At 44.7% G+C, this 17,342-nt stretch overlaps 2 protein-coding genes across 3 annotated transcripts; one reads left to right on the top strand and one right to left on the bottom strand.

Annotated features, from left to right (window-relative positions):
• Positions 1-1,874: 1,874 nt before the first annotated feature.
• LOC123745806 (tetra-peptide repeat homeobox protein 1-like) lies at positions 1,875-9,589 on the bottom strand. 2 transcript variants are annotated; one of them, XR_011225732.1, is made up of 8 exons: positions 9,502-9,589; positions 8,686-8,754; positions 7,739-8,557; positions 7,467-7,657; positions 7,226-7,389; positions 3,066-3,137; positions 2,396-2,916; positions 1,875-2,305 (listed from the first exon to the last, which is right to left on the bottom strand). XR_011225732.1 is itself a non-coding variant. In XM_045726811.2 (5 exons), the coding sequence occupies exons 2-5, from the start codon at positions 8,752-8,754 to the stop codon at positions 7,266-7,268; spliced, it is 1,203 nt and encodes a 400-aa protein (XP_045582767.2). In that variant the 5' UTR covers positions 9,502-9,589; the 3' UTR covers positions 7,198-7,265. The 2 variants fall into 2 exon arrangements, 1 of the variants encoding a protein (XP_045582767.2); XM_045726811.2 differs by lacking the exons at positions 1,875-2,305; positions 2,396-2,916; positions 3,066-3,137 and having other exon boundaries at positions 7,198-7,389.
• A 1,701-nt stretch (positions 9,590-11,290) lies between these two features.
• Positions 11,291-13,554, top strand: LOC123745807 (uncharacterized). Its single transcript, XM_045726812.2, has 5 exons — positions 11,291-11,379; positions 12,136-12,204; positions 12,335-13,009; positions 13,094-13,284; positions 13,363-13,554. Exons 2-5 carry the CDS (start codon positions 12,136-12,138, stop codon positions 13,484-13,486), a joined length of 1,059 nt encoding a protein of 352 aa, XP_045582768.2. The 5' UTR covers positions 11,291-11,379; the 3' UTR covers positions 13,487-13,554.
• Positions 13,555-17,342: the final 3,788 nt, after the last annotated feature.

Below are 17,342 nucleotides of genomic sequence, written 5' to 3'. Positions count from 1 at the left end.
GATATAATTAACATCCTCGTGGCAAACAAATTTCCCCATCACCAATCCAAACATGGTGCAGAAGAATTTTGCCAATATGGGCATTCAACTGGGCATTTTTGGAGATCCGGACAGGAGTCTTCCCCAATGCAAGACAACGAAGCCAAGCGGGCAGCCGCATCATGAGTTTTAACAACACGGGGTACCAGGATGGGTGGGGTTAAAAGGTGACCAACATATTCACCGAGTTAACACGGTGCTTTTGGCGAAGTAAATCAGGACGAGTTGGGTTACATGACCAAGATCAAAAACAACCAAAGCCAAACAAAGCCTGGAAAGGAGACCGAAGGAATCTAGTGTGAGCGAGTGCAGAGGTGACGACGCCGAGCAGCCCAAGTAAGAGGAGGTAAAAGGCACAGTTGTAACAACTGGAGACACAGCCACACCAGGTGATAAGGTCATCACCACTGGGGACTTTACCCCACCACAGACGTGAGGGGAGCAGAGAGAGGCAGTCAGGAGAGTCCGTAAAGGAACACTGTCTGGGCCCAATGTAGCGGGGTCTATAGAGCCCGGTCTTCCAACACAGTCTAACTCGAGGGCCTAGTCACCCACCCCACGAGTCTGGAAAGTGGGGGGGGGGGGAAGAGGGTCAGTCATCGGCATAATAACGAGCGGGTAAGAATTTCATTCACGAATAAGCCCCTATACCCACCAGGGAGCTACAATTACAGGATAGGACACCCGACAAAACAGGCCTCCCCATCCTTACAGGGGAGCATCGCGAGTATACGCCCCGCAATCGCCTTATGAACCATCAGTCTGTCAAGATCGGGTTCAGCAACAAAGACAAAGGTTGACAATGAAAGCATTTCCTTGCTCGCAACGTCGGGTACCACAGCTCTACAGGCGAGTGTGTGCCGCCGCCTCCACCACCGGGGTGTCAAACCAAAGATGTCCGAAAGAATAATCAAAAATGGCAAAAGGTCAGCAGGAAATGAGAATTAGAAAGACGACGAGGGGGAGGAGAAAAATGATAGATAAGGAAGAGGAAATAGCTTCAGCAAAATTAGTGAAGATGACAGCAGGAGGAGGACTTCAAGAGGACAGAAGACTGTCCCATGGAGCGTGACACTTGGGCAGCCGCCGACCAAGCTCCCTCACCACGACAACGGGCTGGAAAGGGACCATAGAGTAAAGACTAAACTAGCCACAATACAGGTCTGAACACACTTAAGGCTTTAAACCTGTGAGATGTTAACCCTAAGCACTCGCTTTGCAAGCACTTAGGCTTGGGTTTGTATCCTGGTCAGGGAGGATTGACCGAGTGCCAAGCCTCAACTGTAGCCTCTGTTCACCCAGCAGTGAATGGTTACCTGGTTAAGTTATTTGCCTGGTTGTATTCCAGGGAAAATTAGGATTAAGGACCTGTTCAAAATTTTATGCGTGCTTGTTTAACAAGCACGCAAGAACTTTCATACAAATAAATTAATAAAATAACCTATTGACTTGCCTGCCCTTCAGAGTATTAAATGCTAAAGCAGTGCTACAATTTAAACACATTTATGATTCTTTACTCTTTAGTGAAAGAGGAGGGGGGGGGGGGATGGAAGGAACGAATTATCAGGGGAAAGCACCAAGCCTTGATGACTATATAGCACATGGAAAGTGTCAGGATAAGGACTTGGGATGGGACTGGGGGAAGGAATGGTGCCCAACCACTTGAACGGTCGGGAATTTAACGCCGACCTGCATCAAGGGAGACCGTAGCTCAACTGTCCAGTAGAAGCCTCTGAAGTCGCCGGCTTCCTGTCCTTGTCGAGGCAAGGAGAGAAACTAATAGATACATTAGACTGTTTAGCATGTTAGAAAGCTTTTCAGGTAAATAAAAAAAGTTTATTTGATGCAATTTATTTTTCCCCAGCTACGCATTTACGTATTATCAAAATGCTCAAATTAAAATTACAGGACTAATGCCTGTCTGTACTTAAGCCGGTAACTGCTGTTAACATATCACTGCGGTAGTTTGTGAAGGTGGTTCTATGTGTTAATAATATTGAGTGCCACCATAGCTGTACACTTCAATAACCATTAACACAGAAGCAACAGTAAATTACATCACCCAAGCACAAGTGTTTGGTACTTACACCTGGGTGGCCGTGGTGGTGGTGTAGGTGTACTGGCTAATGACGTGTGGCCGAGGGTCACAGCTTAGTGACGTCTGTCACCATCCTGAAGTCAGACTTCACTTCAGTTAACGTCACGGATGAGGGCCGGACAAAGACTTCCATAGAACGATGCAATCATCAATGGGAGCCTGTAGCACCTGTGTGGTAAAGGTAGAAATATATAGCGACAGATAATGCAGATGTGCGTATTATGATCTTAATATGGCACAGTGTCACCGTAGGCTTACCGAGCGTGTGCCAACGGTGACAGTCTGCTCTCCGAAGGATATTAGGATGACTGCCACACTGTTGAAGGTTTGGACGGTGACAGTGATTCAACTGTCGATGACGAGAACTTGGGTGACATTGGGGGGTTGAAGACATCGTTCACCTCCAGACATGAGAGAGGCAAACAGGTCTGACAGGTCCATTGCTACCCACGGGATGGTCCCATGGCCCAACCTACCACAGTCTATTATAGTATCTGGACCACTGAATACTTGGTCTGGACCTGGACCACCAAGAACACCCTGGCCAGCGAATGCACCAGGTGGTAATTCACCGCTAAAGCCTCGGGGTAAGAAACTTCCAGGAACAATGTTTCATCGGCGCTGCCCAGAGCTTAAGCGTCGGGCCACTGCCAGGACCTTTCAGGATGAAGGCGTCGCTACTACAGCGTGTAGTGTTTAATTCAGCTAGTGGGCGACCCGCATCTCTGAAAACTGTTGCCAAGAGCAACCGACACATCCAAGTTCTGAAGACCAGGAGCCTGCAAGAGAAATTTAGTTTTAACTTTTGGACATTAAGATCATTAATTAATACATTTTAGCCAATATGTATCTACTTCAAAATATAAGATGTAGCAATATTGTCAGATTTGAACTATAATATCCAAGGACTGGATGCCAAAACCCATACCTGCAGAAACTGGCAAGTCATTACAGCCACGTGGAACACCAAGGTCATTAATAAAGACCTTAGAAACTGCGTCTGCAATAAGTAAAGATTATAACCTTTCCATAGCCTGTCATACTAATAAGTCTGCACAATTAGAAAATACATGACCTAACTTAACATTTAAAAACAAGTATTAGTGACAAGATTCTATTAATATGAAATTAACATGGAGCATTACAGATAAAAATTTTACAAGTTTGGTTTATGTAAATGTAGAAGCTCTTGAAGTTGGAGATACGGCCATTAAATTATTAGTAACGAGGCTAGTACAGTTTTGGGTAAAAACCAGTTACCAAATTATGGTTATTATAATTATACAAGTTTACGTTCGATATTTCAATATAATACCAAGTTCCAGGGAGAGTGAGAACTTTTAGTTACACAAAGGCGTCTTTAAGTGTTTGATATGTGGCAAACTACCTGATTTCAGGCACGTTAAAGTTTATCATCAGGTTTGTGACCCTTAAAAAAATCTAATGTTAAAGATATTTAGTAATTGGTACAGTGTTCAGCCCGTCCTCCAAACAAAGATCCAAAAGTTATTCCATGCACCCGCCAAACCCCCTGTTTATGAATGAAAAGCGGTTTACACACGACTCAACTGCTGAAGTGCAAACATATCCGGAACAAGTGCTTCACTGACGAATTTTGTTCGAATCACAACGCTATAAATGCTTCACCCACGTACTACAAATACAAATAATCGCCAACAGAACCTAAACACCTAACATAAGCCTATATATGCACAATATGCTATTATAATATTAATTTATACTCTAGAAAATTCTCGTTTTGAATGAACAGCAAGTTAAAATTTATGAATGCGTCTGTGGGGTTGACCGCTGGATGTAATGGACTAGTCGAGGACGGGTTGAAAGTGTTAAAGGAAATGTTTTTTCTGATTGAATGTATTAGTCATGTTATTAGTCTTAAGAATTAAAGGGTATTCATTTCACAGGAGGAAGTCAACAATGCATGTTCATTTAAAACTAGTACTTTTTACCCCACACAATTTTTGATTAACACTTAAAAACTTAAGACTTTAGCAAGCAGAAGTAAACCAAGCAAGAGTACTGGCTTTTTAAGTAAAGTCATTTTGCGTTCATGTCATTATCGCCCTTACATTTTAAGAAATTAACGTCCTTCCACCGAAATAGTCATGGGGGTCTCATTGTTCTAAATAATTTATAATTTTTCCTTGCACAAATATTTGAAAAGGTCTTAAAGCAACGTTTGAGACTGGTGAAACTGTCAAACTTGGAACAAAGAAGTTATCAATAAAAATAATAAATGTCTGCGCCAAACAAGGTTTAGTCTGACGGGTTGTAAAAGTGTTTCACATCGCTATGTAGGCACGAAAGTAATAAAATCTACGTGCTACGTAGCGAAAGTAATAGAATCAAGATGATACTGTAGAGACTGAACGCCGATTTCAACATAAAGGTTCTGGTTACAGGACGAAAATGCATCAGAGCCGAGCATTAACCCAGATTAATTTAAAGTATTGGGACGAAGGTTCGAGGAAAAGTCAGAAGTAAATAATTATCAAAAGGCACAAACCGGGAAAAATATGCAGCACCAAATGTACAGAGTAATCAGAGGGCGCTAAATATCACCAAGGATGCCAATACAAGAACAAACGCACGAGGCAAACGATATCAAAAGCATCCGATTCGCCAAGAATTCTACCGAGGGACAATTGACCGCGAGGGACGGTCGGAAAGCAAGACACGCTCGTCCTGGAAGTCGGAACATTCAACAAGGATGTGCTCGACCGTAAGAAGGACAATGCAATTTGGACAATATGGAGCAGGGCAGCGCTCCATTAAGTGACCGTGAATTAAGCGAGTATGGCCTAGACGCAACCGTGCTAGTCATTTCCGACCACCGGTTACAGTGGCAGGAAGGAAGGTCACGGGGGGGGGGGGAACAATGCATTAGAGTACGCAGTTTGTAACTAGCAACAAAACCAATAACCATGCCATCGGTCAAGGATGGCGAAATGAATAACCGTATAAGTCAGAAAAAGGAATACCTTTACGGGAAATGGGGCAAGAGTGGATAGCCTCTCTAACGGCAGCATCCGCACGCTCATTTAAGAAGACACCAACATGACTGGGAGCCCAGCAAAACTCTGCTGCTGTAAATTTACTGGAGATAAGAAACGGCCAATGTTGAATCTCTACGACAACGGGACGAACAGGATTAAAAGGACCCCGAGAGCCATAAGGGCACTAAGAGTCAACTAGAAAGCAGGAGACGAAGAGGAGAGAGAATTGCATAAAGTTCCGCTGTGAAGATGCTAGTCTCCAGAGGTAACCGACACACAAGTGCAATCAGGAAAAAAACAACACAGTAGCCTCAACCGTCCGCAGACTTGGACCCATCGGTGAAGACGCAAACACAGCGGGAGTGAGAAGAAAAGTGCTCAAGGTAAAGGCATTTCAGAACCGTAGGAAGAGTAATAGCTTTAGTAATGCAGGTCAAGGATTTACAAAACTTAGGAAGGGGTCCCTACCACAGGGGCAAGGAAGGAACAATACAAGGACAAATGGAAAGACCTGTAAGCGAGATAACCAGACAGAGGGAGGTGGTGAAGAGGAACGGTAACTACAGGAGGGATAAGAGTCAAAGCACGACAGGAAGGACGTTGCAAGGACCGCGCCAGATAGCAAAGACAGTAGCGATCACGGCGGTCCTGGAGAGATAGAACACTGGTGTCAAACATACTAGCCGAGGGCGGGAGTCGAACGAAAGGCACCAGAGCCGAGGCGCAACCCAGCATGGTGCAAAGCATCAAGACGGCGAAGAGCAGAAGGACAAGTGGAGGAGTAAGCAGGGCCTACCACCCACAAGCTTCCATTCCAGTGATCTTCCAGGATCACAGCTTGCGTACTCGTTTCATGGAATGCATTTCAGACATTTTGAATACAGAGGTACATAACTTTGATGGTCTACGAACATTGTGGGCAAGCAGCAGCTTCAGGTAGAAGAGTTTCGAAGGTAAACTAAGCTCTGTCGGGTTTCATTTGACGAGAGGTGTCTAATGGCCAGGTTCATTACCAAGTGTAATTCCTGAGAAACTAATGAAATCAAATGTTTGGAAGGAATCTGACACAGCTGGAAAACTTTTGTAGCAGTACAAACCTCTACGCCTGGAAATTGCCACTGGGAGTAACGCCCCGTCTTTCCCCAGACAGACGTATGTGTATGTTCGTTTTAGTGTTTGTGGATCATGAAGACTTTTGTACCCTATCACAAAAAACTGATCAGGTAGAACTTTATGAAGTATCTCGGGCGAGTTTTTTGACAGGTGAAAGTAAGCACCATAATTTGACTTGGGTAAATGCATTCCGAGCACACGTGCATTTAAAATAACGTCTAGTGGAAGGAGAATAGAGCAAGTTGCCCAAGAGTTTAACTACCTTCTCCAATGCATCTTTACGCAGTACGGCAGTGTTGCTTGTTTCAGAATTAAGTAAAAGTGTTCACATCTTCAGGTACTAATGTAAGATTGCCGACAAGAAAGTTTAATTATGTGCATCTTTCCTAGGGTCTAGACTAAAAGCATAGATAACCCCCATGTATGACACCTTGCATCCAATGATAAAGCATTAGCCAATCTATTGCGAAAAATGGTGGTACTGACCCAACTCTATGGCCTAGTCTGGAGGCTAAAGTAATCCGGAAGAGCACCTTCGTGTATAGCAATAACTTATTACAAGTGCCACCTCATCGGTGGTGTTCAGCCTTTAAAGCCATCATGCTCCCAGTGTTATCTGCTCTAGTGATTATTTACCAGGTTATCTTAATACCCTAAGATTATTACATAGTTTGAGCTGTGAAACATTGCCTATAGTGTTTGAGGGCCATCATTATGAACTGGTAGTAGGAACATACGAATGGCAGAGTTTAATCAGGGTCAAAACTCCTGATGCTTAGTTTGGATTTCAAAGAATTCTTGCTTTAATAAAAGTTAAAGTCAGCAGACGGCAGAGGCACTTACTTGGCAAAGACTAGGCAGTTACACCAAGTGTTTACATAGGTTGTATTTGATAATTTATAAGTTCTAGTCGAGTAATTTAAGAGAACATTAAACTTCTAAAATTTATTTTACTAACCACCTCAAATTCCAATACAAAACCCGTCGCACGTCAGTACTTATTGAGGACGGTAGCCGTAGCCGCTGTTAACGTACAAGGTGTCCGTCACTGTCCGGTAGTTGGTGAAGGTAGTGCTCTTGGTGTTAATATTCGTGTGTACCACCGTCGCCGTGTACGTCAACCTGAAATAAAAAACAAGATTCAATAACACAAAATAGCAGTTAATTACATCACCGAAGCACAAGTGTCTAGTACTTACACCTGGGTGGCCGTGGTGGTGTAGGTGTACTGGTTGATAACGTATGACGTGTGGCCGAGGGTCACGTAGCTTAGCGACGTCTCTGTCACTATCCTGAAGTCAGACTTCACTTCCGTTAACGTTACTGACGTTGGCCGGACAAACACAGACGTCTGAAGAGCGACCCGGTCATCAACAGGCGTCTGTAGCACCTGTATTGTAGAGGTAAAAAAATTTGTAGCAGATGTGCGCGTTATGATTTTAATATTACAACAGTGTCACCGTAAACTTACCGAGCGTGTTCCGACGGTGACAGTCTGCACACTGAAGGAAGTTAGGGTGACTGCAACGCTGTTGAAGGCTTGGTCGGTGACAGTGACGCAACGGTCGATGGTGACAACTTGGGTGACAGTGGGGTGGAAGACATCGTCCACCCTCCTGACCTGAGGGAGGCCAACAGGTCTGACAACACTTCCAGAAGATCCAGTGCTGCCCACTGCGACCAGAGGCACGTTCACCTGGGCCAACCTGCCACCGCTGAATATGGTAGCTGGACCACTACCGACAAGAGGACCCGGACCACCGAGGACACCCTGGCCGACAAGAGGGCCCGGACCACCGAGGACACCCTGGCCGACAAGAGGACCCGGACCACCGAGGACACCCTGGCCGACAAGAGGACCCGGACCACCGAGGACACCCTGGCCGACAAGAGGACCCGGACCACCGAGGACACCCTGGCCGACAAGAGGACCCGGACCACCGAGGACACCCTGGCCGACAAGAGGACCCGGACCACCGAGGACACCCTGGCCGACAAGAGGACCCGGACCACCGAGGACACCCTGGCCGACAAGAGGACCTACATCACTGTGAAAGCCTTGGGGAAAGTAACTCCCAGCAGGAAGACTTCCTCTGTGCTGGCCTGCGTCAGGCACGAGGCCGCTGCCAGGGCCCTGGAGGATAATGGCGTCATTAACTGCGCTCGTTTGAGCGCTACTCTGCAGGTTCCCGATTGTTGCGCTTAACAGAGGACGAGGGCGACCAGTGTCCCTGGGAATATTGTGGCTAAAAGCAGCTGATGTACCGAAGTCCTGCCGTAGAGCTGGAGCCTGCAATGTTAAAATATAAAATTATGCCGACATTTGTGGCAAGTGGCTAGCTAAGTACGGTACTTCAGGCGTCTAGTAACAAGACTAGACGTAAAACAATTTACGGCATAAAGTATCTCACCACACACCTGCAAGGGTAGATATTGGCAGGTCACACCAGCCACGTAGAAGACCACGGTTAACGTAGAATACAGCATCTAATTTTTTAGAGATTATAAAGTAAGTTTCTAGCTAGACCAATATTTAAGAGCTTTAAAGTATGCAAAATGGTTGCATCTTTTTAATCTTTGAGGAACTAAAGACTCAAAGATCCTGTGAATCGTTGATCTATACAAGAGCAATATTATGCCGAAATAAAATGTATTTTCCTAAACGAAAAGTAGAAACTAATCCTCAGTTAATGATGTAGGTGAAAGCCTCGGGAATGAAGTCATTATCACTGGGGTATAGCTAGGAGTAAGGATCAAATTTTTCTGAATTAGAGTTTTAGTAGGATAAAGCTAACCTAGGTAGTCAAGCAGAGTACACTAGTTTGCTAGTTTAAGATTTAGAAACTTAAAATATTTATATTTAATAAACAAAATTTTAGATATTTTACAAGCATTCTTTGAGTTATGAAAACTATAGTTTAATAAGACTTTAGTATCTGCACTTAGAGCTTTGGCATGTTCTAGGGACCAAGACTAGAGTAGCTATAATGTTCGCATTTAAATTTGTTTAGGTTAGTTTAAATTAAATTGCAACTCTTAATATCCAAGCTTCAGTAACTTTATAGTTGCTGAAAACTTCAAGTTATTGTTTACAAATGATATGCCTACTCCAAATCCTTAATAACCATTAATAAAATAAACCCCCGAGTTGAGATCGAGATAAAACAAAGTTACACACCGACGACTTACACACACTAAACCCAACATTATCCCACAAAACACCAAACGTAATACCTTGAGCCAGACGATGTTACTGGAGTGAAGGCGAGGAGGAAGAGTGAGGAGCTGGGCCCCACCTGCCCGCCTCAACAACCTCCCTCACACCCTCCTCATGGTCGCTGCCTCTCATAATACACCCCTTCTTTACCCCAGTATTTACACACTCACTCGTAATCCTCTAATAACCTTTATTTCCCTAAAGTTAACGTCGTATTAGTAGTTAATATATTTATTGTGGCCCAACAGAACCTAACTGCCGGTGGAGAACGAGGCAAAGTGACCATTATGGACCCGTAAGTGACGCTCAGTGGCTTAGCACAGTCTTCCCCAACACCCAGTGGGACAGGTGGGTCCTTGGGTCGTTTAGTGGTTCCCTCCGCCTCAAGTTCTTATTCTCTCAGTAAATAATCTTACGTGTATCTGGACGGAGCCGCTTGGGCCAACTCGGGATGGGAGAATATTCCTTTGTATGTCACTGAAAGCACAATAAAAGAAGATATGTACACTTAAGGAAAAATATTCCTTTAACCGCCCCCCCCCCCCCCCCCCCCCCCCCCCCCCCACACATCAATTTTCTTGTAAAGTGCAGATTGGCACATTTGTTTCTGTTGTAGTATTGGATTAGAGTACGAGTGAATTGGCGTTTTGTAACGACGAGTTTCATTGGTCAAAACTCCACTTATTTGTTGACATAATTCTCTCTGCCATCTATCGACCAGGAGACCTGGTCGACGACCGGGCCGCGGGGACGCTAAGCCCCGGAAGCACCTCAAGGTAACCTCAAGGTATCTATATCAACATATAATGCGGCAACTAACAAAAGAATACATTTAGAGTTGTGACCAAGGGAGATGGCCCTACACGTGTGCTTATCACTGTATTGACCTTTCATGTTAACGATATAACGTATGACAAAGTTAAGTATTGGCTGTTGAGGCAAGACACGAGGAGCTTCAACCCGTAGGAAGGGTATGGGGTCCACTACCACCCGTTAGGATGGGTATGGGGTCCACTACCACCCGTAGGATGGGTATGGGGTCCACTACCACCCGTAGGATGGGTATGGGGTCCCACTACCACCCGTAGGATGGGTATGGGGTCCACTACCACCCGTAGGATGGGTATGGGGTCCACTACCACCCGTAGGATGGGTATGGGGTCCACTACCACCCGTAGGATGGGTATGGGGTCTACTACCACCCGTAGGATGGGTATCGGGTCCACTACCACCCGTAGGATGGGTATGGGGTGGTAGTGGCCACCAACAGCTACGTTCTTACTTATGGAGTCCTACAACAAAATAGATATAGCCAGCAAAATTTACAGTAACCATTGGTGTAACAAATACACACATTCATGTCACACGCCCTGCACTGTTTAATCTCAGTTAAAACTGCGTGTATATGATAACAGGAGACATTGAGTTCAACACACTCATAACGGGTTCATATTTTGTTAGAATACCATACAGTATATTAGTTCCATGTAACCCTTGAAATATTTAATCCATAGATCTGCGGTTGAGGAAACACTGTCCTAGACGACCCAAGGACCACCTGTCCCACTGGGTGTTGGGCGTGTGTGGGAAGACTGTGCTAAGCCACTGAGTGTCACTTACGGGTCCATAATGGTCACTTTGCCTCGTTCTCACCGGCAGTTAGGGTCTGTTGGGCCACAATAAATATATTAACTACTAATACGACGTTAACTTTAGGGAAATAAAGGTTATTAGAGGATTACGAGTGAGTGTGTAAATACTGGGGTAAAGAAGGGGTGTATTATGAGAGGCAGCGACCATGAGGAGGGTGTGAGGGTGGTGTTGAGGCGGGCAGGTGGGGCCCAGCTCCTCACTCTCCTCCTCGCCTTCACTCCAGTAACATCGTCTGGCTCAAGGTATTACGTTTTGGTGTTTTGTGGATAATGTTGGGTTTTAGTGTGTGTAAGCCGTCGGTGTGTAACTTTGTTTATCTCGATCTCAACTCGGGGGTTTGTTTTATTAATGGTTGTTAAGGATTTATTTTAGGCGTTTATTTGTAAACCGTAATTTGAAGTTTTCTGCAACTATAAAGTTAATTAAGTTTGGATATAAAGGGTTGCAATTTTAAATTAAATTCAACCTAGACAAATTTAAAAGCAAACTTTATAACTACAGTCTTGGTCCTTAAAACGAACATACTAGAACTTTAGTGTCAATACTAAATAGTCGTAAATTTACCTTAAACTATAGTTTATCACTTAAACTGCTCCCAGGAATGTTTCTAAAACTGTTTTTTAAATATAAATATTTTTAGCTTCAAAAAAATCTTAAACGAGCAAACTAGTTTACTCTGCTTGACTACCTAGGTTACCTTTTATCTTACTAAATACTGGAATACAGAAATTTGATCCTTGCTCTACCTATACCCCAGTGACTAATGGCTTCATTCCCGAAGTTTTCACCTACATCATTGACTAAGGATTATATTTTTCTTTCTATTAGGAAAATAGATCGTATATCAGCACAATATATATGTTGTATAGTTCAGCAATCCACAGGATCTAAAGTCTTTAGTTCTTCAAAGATAGACATGATGCAACCATTTTGCATATTTTGAAGCTCTCGCATATTGGTCTAGATTTAAGTTTAATTTGTAATCTCTACTAAATTAGATGCTGTATTCTACGTTAACCGTGGTCTTCTACGTGGCTGGTGTGACCTGCCAATATCTACCCTTGCAGGTGTGTCGTGAGATACTTTATGCCGTAAATTATTTTAAAAGTATAGTCTTGTTATTAAATGCCTGAATTACCGTACATATCTAGCCACTTGCCACAAATATCGGCATAATTTTATATTTTAACATTGCAGGCTCCAGCTCTACGTCAGGACTTCGGTACATCCGCTGCTTTTAGCCGCAATATTCCCAGGGACACTGGTCGCCCACGTCCTCTGTTAAGCGCAACAATCGGGAACCAGCAGAGTAGCGCTCAAACAAGCGCAGCTAATGACGCCTTTATCCTCCAGGGCCCTGGCAGCGGCCTCGTGCCTGACGCAGGCCAGCACAGAGGAAGTCTTCCTGCTGGGAGTTCCTTTCCTCAAGACTTTCGCAGTGATATAGGTCCTCTTGTCGGCCAGGGTGTCCTCGGTGGTCCGGGTCCTGTTGTTGGCCAGGGTGTCCTCGGTGGTCCGGGTCCTCTTGTTGGCCAGGGTGTCCTTGGTGGTCCGGGTCCTCTTGTCGGCCAGGGTGTCCTCGGCGGTCCGGGTCCTCTTGTCGGCAGTGGTCCAGCTACCATATTCGGCGGTGGCAGGTTGGCCCAGGTGAACGTGCCTCTGGTCGCAGTGGGCAGCACTGGATCTTCTGGAAGTGTTGTCAGACCTGTTGGCCTCCCTCAGGTCAGGAGGGTGGACGATGTCTTCCACCCCACTGTCACCCAAGTTGTCACCATCGACCGTTGCGTCACTGTCACCGACCAAGCCTTCAACAGCGTTGCAGTCACCCTAACTTCCTTCAGTGTGCAGACTGTCACCGTCGGAACACGCTCGGTAAGTTTACGGTGACACTGTTGTAATATTAAAATCATAACGCGCACATCTGCTACAAATAATTTTTTTACCTCTACAATACAGGTGCTACAGACGCCTGTTGATGACCGGGTCGCTCTTCAGACGTCTGTGTTTGTCCGGCCAACGTCAGTAACGTTAACGGAAGTGAAGTCTGACTTCAGGATAGTGACCGAGACGTCGCTAAGCTACGTGACCCTCGGCCACACGTCATACGTTATCAACCAGTACACCTACACCACCACGGCCACCCAGGTGTAAGTACTACACACTTGTGCTTAGGTGATGTAATTAACTGCTATTTTGTGGTGCTGAATCTCTTGTTTTTATTTCAGGTTGACGTACACGGCGACGGTGGTACACACGAATATTAACACGAAGAGCACTACCTTCACCAACTACCGGACAGTGACGGACACTGTGTACGTTAACAGCGGCTACGGCTACCGTCCTCGATAAGTAATGACATGCGTCGGGTTTTGTATTGGAATTTGAGGTGGTTAGTAAAATAAATTTTAGAAGTTTAATGTTCTCTTAAATTACTCGGGTGGAACTTAAACAAATTTATAATACAACCCATGTAAACAAAGTATAACTGCCTAGTCTTTGCCAAATAAGTGCCTCTGCCATCTGCTGACCATAACTTTGATTAAAGCCAGAATTCTTGGGATTCCAAACTAAGCCTCGGGAGTTTTGACCCTGATTGAAGTCTCTGCAATTCATGCCTTCCTACTACCTGTTCATAATGATGGCCCTCAAACACTATAGGCAATGCTTCACGGCTCAAACTATGTAATAATCTTAGGCTATTAAGATAACCTGGTAAATAATCACTAGAGCAGATAACACTGCTAGCATGATGGGTTTAAAATGCTGAACACCACCGATGAGGTGGCACTTGTAATACGAAGTTATATTGCTATACACCAGGGTGATCTTCCGTATTACTTTAGCCCCCAGACTAGGCCATAGAGTTGGGGCAGTACAGCCATTATTTTCGCAAAGAGATTGGCTAATGCTTTATCATTGGATGCAAGGTGTCATACATGGGAGTATCTATGCCTTTAGTTTAGACCCTAGGAAAGATGTACATAATTTAACTTTCTTGTCGGCAATCTTGCATTAGAACCTGAAGATGTGAACACATAATTTTACTTCATTCTGAACCAAGCAACACTGCCGTACTGTGTAAAGATGCATTGGAGAAGGTAGTTAAACGCTTGGGCAACTTGCTCTATTCTCCTTCCACTGGAGGTTATGCTAAATGCACGTGTGCTCGGAATGCATTTACGTAGGTCAAATTATGGTACTTACTTTCACCTCTAAAACAAACACTCGCCCAAGATACTGCGTAGTTCTACCTGGTCAGTTTTTTTGTGATAGTCTACTAGGGTACTAAAGATATTTCATGATCCACAAACACTGACACTCGTACACACAAACTCGTGTCTGGGGAAACAGGCGTTACTCCGTGGCAATTCCCAAGAGTGCAGGGTTGTGCTGCTACAAAACGGGTTTCCAGCCGTATCAGATTCCTTAAAAACATTTGATTCCATTAAAGTTTCCCAGGAATTACACTTGGTAATGAACCTGGCCATTAGAGACCCCTCGTCAAATGAAACCCGACAGAGCTTAGTTTACCTTAGACACTCTTCTACCTGAAGCTGCTTGCCCACAATGTTCCTGGACCAATTAAGTTATGTACCTCCGTATACAAAATGTCTAAAATTCCATGGAACGAGTAGGCAAGCTGTGATCCTGGAAGATCACTGGCATGGAAGGTTATGGGAGGTAGGCCCTGCTTACTCGTGCGCTAGTCCTTCTACTCTCGCAGTCTTGATGCTTTGCATCATGCTGGGTTGCGCCTCGGTTCTGGTGCCTTTCGCTCGACTCCCGTCCTTAGCTTGTATGTTGACACTGGCTTCCTCTGTCTCCAGGACCGCCGTGATCGCTACTGTCTTCACTATTTTGCGCGGTCCTTACAACATCCTTCCTCTCGCCTCTGTCGTGCTTTAACTTTTACCCCTCCTGCGGTTCCTGTTCCTCTTCACCACCTCCCTCTGTCCGGTTATCTCGCCTCCAGGATTCTCTTTCCGTTCGTATTTCTAATGTTTCTCCTAGTGTTCCTTCTTTGCTCCCCGTGGAGGGTCCCTCTTCCGCGGTTTTGTACTTCCTAGACCCGTATCACTAAAGCTTTTACCCCTCCTACGGTTCTGAAACGCCTTTTCATTGAGCACTTTTCTTCTCACTCCCGCTCCGTTTCCGTCTTTGCCAATGGGTCTTAAGTCTACGGATGGTTTAGGCTACTGTTGTTTTTTTCCTAATTGCACTTGGTGTCGCTTACCTCCGGAGACTAGAATCTTCACAGTGGAACTTTATGCTATTCTCTACTGCTTCCTCGTTGTCGGTCTTCCTCTGTAGTTGACTCTCGTAGTGCCTCTTACGGTCGTGCACATCCTTGCTGAATGTTCTGACTTCCAGGAAGAGTGTCTTGCTTTCCGACCGTCCCTCGTGGTCAATTGTCCCTCTGTAGAATTCTTGGCGAATCGGATACTTTTGATATCGTTCACCTCTTGCGTTTGTTCTTGTATTGGCAACCTTGGTGATATTTAGCGCCCTCTGAGTACTGTACACTTGGTGGTGCTGCATATTCTATCCGGTTTCCTTTTTTTATAATTTACTTCTGGCTTTTCCTCAAACCTTCGTCCCAATACTACATGATTCTGGGTGAAGGCTCGGCTCTGCTTTTTCGTCCCGTAACCAGAGCTTTTTGTTAAAATCGGCGTTCCGTCTCTACAGTATCATCGTGATTCTATTACTTAAGCTACGTAGCACGGTCCCTACAACACCTTCACCCACGCTTGAGCACGATTTGATTACTGCTGCCCCTCAGGAGAGCCTTGTCTCTTCTCACCACTTATCTCTTCCTGTGAGGATGGCCAGTTTGCATGGTTTTCTCTCGGTACATGTTTGTAATCTTTCTCCTCGTGTTCCTTCTGCATGTTGGCCCCCATAGAGCTAGGGGTCCTGCGTGTGAAATTTTGCCAGCCCTGACCCATGAGGTGAATGCTTCTACCCCTCCTGCATTTACAAAACTCTTTACCTTGATCATTTTTTCCTCATTTGCACTCATTGCTCAATTCACAGGTGGGTCTTCGTTGAGTGTTGACTACGTTGATTTTCCTGATCAAACCTATGTGCCGCTTGCCCCCAGAGACTGGCCTCTTCACGGCAGTGCTTCATGCATTTTAGTCATCTTTATCGGCTTTTTTTTTTCTCTCCATTGCTAATTTGTCAGTGGTTGATCCTCGCGGTGCCCTCATGGCTCTGGCGTCTTCTATGCCTTTGCATTCTGTGATGGGAGAAATCGAGTAAAGGCCGTTTCTCATCTTAAGCATATTTAAGACTTGCTGGGTACCCAGTTATATTGAGATACCTCAGATGAACAAGTGAACCATACCGTTAAGGAAGCCAGTCGTACTTGCCACATTAACTGAAAAGGGATTTCTTATTTAGATTTCTATTCAGTTACACATTCCACATTCCAGAGACCATTGACCGTTAATCTGGTATTGCAGGCAACAAGCTGCTCATTGAAAGTTGACCTCGTTACTTGGTTTTCCTCCTGCTATAACAGATGGTGGAAAACATCACACAAACTATCTCTGGCTAGGGTGTATCCACACAATCTTAACTCATGGACACCCAATGGAACACCCTGCTCCTTAATGGCCGAATTGCGTTTTCTTTCGGTCGCCCACGTCCTTGTTAAGTTGTCTAGTCTTTGATGGTCGTACATCTTACTTTCATAATATTCCTCTGGGATGGTTTTTTTCCTAGGTAGAATTTTCCGTATATCCATTACCTTTGATAGCTCTCGCATTTTAGTGTTGCTCTCGTATTGTCGTCCTAAGTGATAATTTGTGCCTTTTAACTATCCAGAGGTAGTCTACATGGTGTTCAAAGCTCGACACCTTTTGATAATTACTTAGATGTGGTATTGGAAAAATTAGATTTGAAAGTTACATTTTTTCCTAATCCCGCTATAAAAATGACAATGTATTTTTTTCGGTGCAAGTCTATATTTTGTAGTTTTATCTATGGTAACTTTAGGTTGTCTCTTTTGACAAGTTGTACATGTCTAATTTTATTTAGCTTTCAGTGACTAGCTTCACAGTTCCCCCAAGCGGCCCCGTCCAGATACACGTAAGATTATTTACTGACAGAATAAGAACTTGAGGTGGAGGGAACCACTAAACGACCCAAGGACCACCTGTCCCACTGGGTGTTTGGGCGTGTGTGGGAAGACTGTGCT

Source organism: Procambarus clarkii, chromosome 88 (assembly GCF_040958095.1).
Source record: "Procambarus clarkii isolate CNS0578487 chromosome 88, FALCON_Pclarkii_2.0, whole genome shotgun sequence".
Classification (NCBI taxonomy): domain Eukaryota; kingdom Metazoa; phylum Arthropoda; class Malacostraca; order Decapoda; family Cambaridae; genus Procambarus; species Procambarus clarkii.
Note: the sequence above shows the minus strand (reverse complement) of the source record. Positions and strands in the feature narration are given on the sequence as shown.

Bases quoted from the DNA above. Each gene is read 5' to 3' on its own strand.
- LOC123745806 (XM_045726811.2), bottom strand. From the start codon at position 8,754: ATGCTGTATTCTACGTTAACCGTGGTCTTCTACGTGGCTGGTGTGACC. The intron at 8,558-8,685 runs GTGTGTGGTGAG...TTAACATTGCAG, and splicing joins GCCAATATCTACCCTTGCAG to GCTCCAGCTCTACGGCAGGA. The intron at 7,390-7,466 runs GTAAGTACTAGA...TTTTTATTTCAG, and splicing joins ACCACCACGGCCACCCAGGT to GTTGACGTACACGGCGACGG.
- LOC123745807 (XM_045726812.2), top strand. From the start codon at position 12,136: ATGCTGTATTCTACGTTAACCGTGGTCTTCTACGTGGCTGGTGTGACC. The intron at 12,205-12,334 runs GTGTGTCGTGAG...TTAACATTGCAG, and splicing joins GCCAATATCTACCCTTGCAG to GCTCCAGCTCTACGTCAGGA. The intron at 13,010-13,093 runs GTAAGTTTACGG...TCTACAATACAG, and splicing joins TCACCGTCGGAACACGCTCG to GTGCTACAGACGCCTGTTGA.